At 44.8% G+C, this 7,338-nt stretch overlaps 1 protein-coding gene across 1 annotated transcript; it reads right to left on the bottom strand.

Moving 5' to 3' along the window:
- Positions 1 to 299: 299 nt before the first annotated feature.
- C3H1orf131 (chromosome 3 C1orf131 homolog) lies at positions 300 to 7,334 on the bottom strand. The gene is made up of 7 exons (XM_053973539.1): positions 7,256 to 7,334; positions 6,834 to 7,114; positions 4,694 to 4,750; positions 3,096 to 3,191; positions 2,319 to 2,405; positions 1,268 to 1,317; positions 300 to 635 (listed from the first exon to the last, which is right to left on the bottom strand). Exons 1-7 carry the CDS (start codon positions 7,314 to 7,316, stop codon positions 524 to 526), a joined length of 744 nt encoding a protein of 247 aa, XP_053829514.1. The 5' UTR covers positions 7,317 to 7,334; the 3' UTR covers positions 300 to 523.
- Between the last annotated feature and the right edge of the window lie 4 nt (positions 7,335 to 7,338).

Consider the following 7,338-nt stretch of genomic DNA (forward strand, 5'->3'; position numbering starts at 1 on the left):
TTGAAACGTTAAGAGGTTTTGCTGGACAGAAAAATTACTGTGCAGTTCCATTATCCACCAGTAATCCATAAGGATAGAGATTTCTGTCCAATAAATGTTTGGAGAACACCTACTTCCAGCTCAAGAGTGAGTAAGATACTGCTTTTTCCAAATTCCTTCCATATGAAAGATATATATATATATATTAATCCATTAATTTATGGATTAAATTAGTATTTTACTTACAGCCAATAAGCTGATTCTACAAAAAGAAATGTTTTTTTAGCACATATTGACTAATAAAAATAGCCTGTATAACCTTCTTAATAAGAACTCTAATCTTTATTTATAAAAAGGTAAATTCTAATAATCATCCCAAGGCAGAATGGTACATAAAAATTCCGATATAACAAATAATATTAAAAAATTAGGATATGGTGGATAGGCAAAAGGCCTCAGAAGTCTGTGTTGGTAGCAATGTGATTTCTCTTATGCATATTGTCCATTTCACTCTGTATCATGAAGTTCATTTACTAACTTTAGATTATTTAATTTTCTTTATGTCATGGCTTTGCAGAATCAAGGTCCCATTTCTGAATTTTCCAACTTGTCCTGCAGGCCAAATGCTACGCACTGATTTCTTCCTTTTGGCCTTCCTGAAAGAGGGAGAGGAAAAATAAAAATTAAAAGAAACAGCAGAAACACATGTAAACGCTTAATATGGTGACAAAGTCACCTATTTATGCAGGGTTTGGTATTATGGAGTATCAAACCATAGCATGCAAAGACTTTAGAACATTTTTCCTTCATAGACATGCAAAATGTACAGCACATTACAGCATGATTTGTATTTTTAAATGTTTAGAAACATGAAGATTTTTAGATAATGAAGGAAGATAGAGTACAGAGGGAACCTGCTGCACTAGGATTAGGAAATATCAGCTCACTTTCAAGCCTCTGTATACTGTAGCCTGTGCTTCACAGAAATTATTTCTTAGGGCAAATGCTCTGAGCAAGTGGTGTCTCTTGAGTCTGCACACAGGGATTTTCATCCCTCTGACCTCCAACTGCAGCCTTGAGACGTGTTGGGGCAGACCTGATATACTTTCAAGTAAAGCTGTGGAACTGAAGCCTCTGGAACTGCTAGGCACAGAGTAGTGTCACCTTTTTTTGAGGAGCTCAGCAGCTGGAGAATTTTGTTGCACTGTGATGTGCATGATTTCTGGGGTAAGACTGTGCAATTACATGGGGGAGATAAACTGGGGAGACCATGTTAAAAACACCTCACCTCTCCTTCTGTTCTTTCTTCTTCTTCTTAATAGAATCACCTTTATGTTCCTGTTTTTAAAGACACATATTTTAACGAAAAAGGAACAGAGCATGTTGGTTAAGCAACCATCTGCACAAAGAACATTCAGTAAATAGCTTTTGCTTCACAGAGCAGCAGGCACTTAAAGGAAGCTGGGAGACCTTCTGACAGAACAAGTAATGCAACACATTATGGAGCCACCGCCAGAAGTGCCCAGAGCCCTCCCTAATGCCTTATGGGAAGTACAGCCCACTCACAACCAACGGGCTGCTCTTGCCAGGTGCAAAAGCAGAGGCTTCCTTCTCAGGCATGTGACAGATCCCAGGCTCAGAAGATGGGCTTGCTACCAGGCAGGTGTGTCCTGTCACCCAGCTGAGGGCAGCTGTGAAATGACAGGGTTCAGCTGTGACTGGTCATGCACTTTGAGCCACATGACAGAGGAGGAGAAGTAGGTCCCTGGGAAAGAGGATGGCAGGAAACCGTCTGAAAGAGCAATTATCAACCCTACCAGCCTGCTCCCACCTACATGGGAAGGCTCCATAGGGAGGCAGAAAGTAGGCTTAGAGCCAGATAGGCTGTGCTAGAGGATGGATGCAACAGAAGCCTCACCCTTGTTTTAAATAATGAGTAGGATCCTAGATGGAATTGTGCTGATAAAAAAGCAGTAGAAGATCCAGCACTCTGTGGTTAGACAACATCCAACAAACTTTAATTGGGGACCATTCTATTTCCTCTAAAGAGGAAAGGATAAAAAAAAAAAAAAAACCCTGCTGATTTTGTATCACCAGTCAATCAGCCTGGAAGGGTGAGGCAGTGAAACCAACCACAACACAAGCCTAACTCTGCACCTTCATACTGCACACAACCAGCTTTTACCAATGAGATTAATCTTGTAGGAGCTAGGAAGCCAATCCTCAGGGACCAGCAGGTGTCAAGCTTGGGCACTCGTCCTGCACCTGAGGGGTTATCTGTCAGGCTCTTGGGCTGGCTCCTACACACTGCCTTTTTCAACAGAAAATTTCATACAAACCGTTTCTTTATCAGCATCTTTCACTGCTTTTTTCTCTTTCAGCTTCTCTTGGTAAGTCCTGTAGTTCACATGTACCTTTTTAGGGGGCTGCAAAAAAGATTGGGAAGGATACTGCTGATTAAATTTTCAAATAGGTTCAAAAATTATTCACACGCTTGCACAGACAGCATTTTTCACGTGATAGTGGCAAAACATTAGAAATCCTAATTTCCTTTCGGGTGAGAGGAATGGACTTAAGAAGCATCAGGTAGTCACAAATTGTTTCTTTCTTAGTGAGGACAGCAGAGAGAGGGAAAAATATTCTGTTATCAGTCCTATAAGGTTTACATACACACTCTGAGCAAAAAAAACCAAACCCACTTCTTGAAAAACACCTAAAACATTATTTTTTTCTTTTATACTAGCTATGATGGACTAAAAACTTTTCTCCATCTTTATCTCACTGTGAGAATGAAGATTTAAAAACTGAGCCCCACAGTCCAACTATTTATTTTTGAATTGCCTGATTAAAAATTAGTAAATGTTGTTTTTCATCCTGATCAGTCATATTTAATCTTTAATACTTTCCTGATAACACAACCATACTAATTTTCCAATCATCTATAGAAAATAGACAAGACAGAACAGATGGTGTAAAAGTAAGGATGAAGTGGGAGAAGGGTCAAGGCAGGGGATTTTGTGTTTTAAAAGGGTAATACCAAAGTTCCTCATGTTCTTTATTGCTTTTCTGCACTGTAAGAGCTGGGTGACCTCCAGCACAAACCAAGGGACAATTACCTTGGCTCCTAGCATGATAGCACGCTCCTGTTCCCAAACACGTTGCTCCTGCTTCTTGTAGCCAGTGATTCCAAACTTGTGCACTTCCAGGCGAGCCTAGAACATTGCAGAAAATTGCAGACATTTCATAATGTCCAATCTGTTGTAAAGCAATGCCTGGCAGAGTGCAATGAAATCATATGCCTGAGGAAATCCTGGTTAATACTGGAAATTGGCGTGCTATAAAATAAAACTGAGTTCAGAACTATACTGCAGAGCAGTTAACCACTGTCCAACTAATCTCTGGATGGTGAGGGCTGTCAGGGGGACAATTTTCAATTCTCCTCATTTCACATAAAGTAACACGGATTTCCTCCGTGTAGAAAATGAGCACTTAACCACTCAGCATGGACTGGCAGATGGTGGTTTGACTACAGACATAGGTAGAGTTAACACTATACAAGCACACCTTGGCAAAATCACTAACGAATCCATAATATTTTTTAAATCCATTATTAAATCCCCACCCTTCTTAGCAGTAGACAGCTCCATGCAGAATCTCCAGAGAGAGATTCCACTGGATCATAACACATCCCTGAGCAGTGATTAGGCACATAAAACAATTTGCACAGATCTGTAAACAAATTAGGAGCTAAGGTGGCCAGTGCTAGTTATGCTCATATAAGAACAGATGAGAATAAAAAGACAAATGGAAAAAGCCATTTGTTGTTTCAAGAACAGATGCCAATACACTTTTTTTTCCTTCCCACATGAGATGTCAGAGATTTGACACCATAGGGCTGCAAGAACTATGCTAAACATTATGGGAATTCAAGCACCTTTACGCATCCTCCTCAAATTCTCACTGGAAGATCAGAAAGAAAGGCCATGAAGTTGTAACACACCTCTCTCCACACTGAGCAGCTGACTGCTGCCAGCCTATTCCTCCTTTGGCATGGCATGTAGCCAGAATTACCTATTAGGAAATCCTCACCTACAAGAGAGATTTCCTATTAGGAAATCCTCACCTAGGCATTTCTGTAAGGGTTTCCCATCAGTCCCACCACAGCTTTCTGAAGCATACACGTGTGGTGGTGCGTAGCTACGCAAAAGGGCAAAAAGCTTTGTGAATCTGAAGTTGGAGTTTCGTTTCGGTATTTTTCTATATATTCATCCCTCCCCCTGAAGCTATTCCCATTGGACTTGACCTGTAATGTATTCAGACTGGACACTGTCTCTATTGGTTTTACCTTATCACCTATGTTTCCCTATAAAAGCTTTAACCAAACCCCCACCCAGGGTCACTTGTCCCTGTGGCGTTCGAGCAATACAACTTTCTTCAAACTGCACACAGGTGTCCTCTCTTGTCTCTATCTCGGTCCTAGTAGCGTTCTTAGAACAGTGCAGCCCATATCACAGCGACCCAACTGCTACCTGGATTCTCGGCAGAGACCCAGGAGCAGCGGTGTGTGTGTTGCCTAGCACCCCGCCCCCACCACAGCGAACCGCTGGCCGGCACCTGGGAAGAACGGAAGCCGGGTGGGGACAAAAAAGGCGACATACACGTACACATAACTGTACACTAAACTAGTGACATTAGTCTGATCCTACTGACTTACCTTTTCAAAGTTAAATTCTTGTCTGACTGCATTTTTCTCTTCATTCACTATTTGGGTCTATAAACAAAACAAAACATTTCAAATTAATATGACAAGTAACACCAGTTTAAATGCTGACTGGGATAGCTTTTTGAAAAGCAGTGAAATGTAAAGTCAGTTGTATGGAATAATACACAGGTTTCCAGCAGCACTTTTTTCTAGCTTTATTACCAGGATCTGTTAAAAGAGATAGTTTCAATGGCATTTTTTCTAGGTAAGTAAAAGAAAAACTGCCACATGTGAGCTATGTATCACTCATATTTCCGCTTCCAAACCCACACCAAACAGCTAATGTAGGATAGCTCACAAATTTTAAGTAATTTTGTTTGAGACAGTGCAGTGGTAATAGTGCATGTACTTGCAGCTGGGGCAATATGTAAAATAAGCTTAATTCCTAACTGCATCGACATATATTAGTGTCCATATCCAGCTTCACTAATGCCAGAGAAACAGCTCCAAAGGGTCAGCAAATAGCAGAACCCACTTAGCGCAGGCTGAAGAAAGGACTTGCTCAAAATGAGCTCAGTGAAAACTATATCTTCTCTACTCCATGATTTACACAGACATCAGCAGACTTCCATCAGCAGTTCTCAGTTTGGAGGGCTACTCTCCAGGGGGAACACACTATATCCTATAAAGAAAAAGAAGCACAAAATCTCCAGGGAGAGAGTTTCAGGCTTGCTTGTTACAGGAGTGTCCCACACGTGGAGCAGTTACAAATCTCCCAGGGTTATTTTAGACTGTCTGCTTTCTGATTTCAGGGAAGATGTGTTGAGCCACCTCTCTGAGTGGAAGCTCTGCCCACTCCGAAGCATGCTGATGCATGCAGGCAGGCAATCTGTTCAAGAGATTACCCTGTTCACCTTCCCCGTTTGCTCCCAAAGATACAATCCACTCAGAGGAAACAGGAGTACTACATAAGCATTAAAGCTGAACTGAAATACATTTCATGCATTTCTGTTTCACTCTCCAAGACCTCAGGGCACAGTGAGTCACAGGTTCAGGCCCAGGGGTTACACCAGGGCTTCCGTCTGCATGCACCACAGCCAAACTCCTCTCAGCTCTGCAAAGGCTTCTATAGAGAATTTCGATTTCAACCACAAATAAACCTGGTTATCTTCAGAGCATTTTGCTAACAAGCGTAACACCAGTATTTTCAGGTAAAAAAACTCCAGCTATAAAAAACTTAAGAAAAACTTTAGAGGAAAACATGCTGGAAAAAGCACAAAAGCTTATGGATTCAAACAACTGCTTGAAGTCCCCAATTCCAAGCAATCAAACCCCCAGTATCAGTAAGTCACTCTGAATTCAAGACAGCCATATGTTGGCCCATCAAAGCTTATTTTAGAATGGGCTTCTGAAGTTATGGCCATAAAGACAACTCAAGGAAACCAACCAGAGAAGCTATAAAATCCGGAAAACAATCAACCCCTCTGCTCAGCTTCCAGTCAAACCTATCCAGACCTTCCAGTTGAAGGAACTCAGCTACAGTTTTTGGTAGTGCAAAGCAGTTCAGCAGCAACAAACCAAACCAGAGGACTGAGATGTAATGCTGTCATGCCTTCTCCCACTGACTACCCAACGCCGATCTTCCAAGAACAAATGCTGCTTGTCAACGGCCCAGTGCTGTTGCGATGCCAGAAAAGAGAAGCAAGTTTTGGCACCTCACAACAGCTACTGACAGGAACAGAGCAGCATACAAAACTCCTGGGCACTGAAGTAACCAAGAGGCTTTGCCTTCCATCTCTTTCACTTCTTGCTGTAACATCAGGCCTGTCAGCAAATCAATTTATTTTGCTGAAATGCGCCTATTTCAAACATAGGATTCTTATCTAGAGATCTGAAATTGAAAAAATTGGTCTTCAAGTCCTGCCCCCTCCCCTACTTCATCCTGCCTCTGTTTCCAGCAGCCCCACTGGGAATCAGCAGGACCAGATGCCATCGAGCTGAGCACCCGGATCGCCAAAGCATCCGGATTTCCAGGCAGCTGTATCAGCAACAGGGCTGGCGCCGCGTCCAGGGAGCGCACCCCGCCCCACGGCGCCCACCCTTCGGGAAGGGGCGGCTGGGGGCAGACGGAACCGCGCCCGCCCGGCTCTACCTGTGCTCCGCCGACCGGCGCTGCCGAGGGGCCGTGCCGCTCCTTCCTCTTCCTCCTGCGGAACACCACGACCTCCACGGCGGGCGGGGCCGCGGGGGGCGGCGGGGCAGTGCCGGCGGCGCTCAGCTCGGCCCGCAACTCCCCGAAGAAGCTGCGGGCCCCGCGCCGCCCGCCCGCCGCCGACTGCGGCTCCCGTCTCTCCTCTTCCTCCTGCGCCGACGGCGGCACTGCTCTCGCTTCGCCGTTCTCTGCAGCGCGCCGAGCACCGCCGGGCTCCTCACCTGTGCCAAGCACATGCTGTGGGTCATCTCCGCGCCGCCGCCGCCGCTCCGCTCCAGAGCGCCCATACCCGGCCCCCTCACCCGGACCCCAGGGAGGACCGTGGTGCCGGCACAGCGCCCGGCCCGGTCCCGCGCACCCACCCAGGTCGTAGAGGGCGCCGAGCACCGCCTCCAGCCGGCAGCGCGGCTCCCGCGGTCCCATGGCTGCCGCGGCGGGCGGGCGG

Source organism: Vidua macroura, chromosome 3 (assembly GCF_024509145.1).
Source record: "Vidua macroura isolate BioBank_ID:100142 chromosome 3, ASM2450914v1, whole genome shotgun sequence".
In the NCBI taxonomy this organism is placed as follows: domain Eukaryota; kingdom Metazoa; phylum Chordata; class Aves; order Passeriformes; family Viduidae; genus Vidua; species Vidua macroura.

Coding starts and splice junctions, on each gene's coding strand:
- C3H1orf131 (XM_053973539.1), bottom strand. CDS start 7,316: ATGGGACCGCGGGAGCCGCGCTGCCGGCTGGAGGCGGTGCTCGGCGCC. Junction 2,406..3,095: donor CTATCATGCTAGGAGCCAAG/GTAATTGTCCCT, acceptor TCTTTTTTGCAG/CCCCCTAAAAAGGTACATGT. Junction 636..1,267: donor AAGAAAGAACAGAAGGAGAG/GTGAGGTGTTTT, acceptor TCCCTCTTTCAG/GAAGGCCAAAAGGAAGAAAT.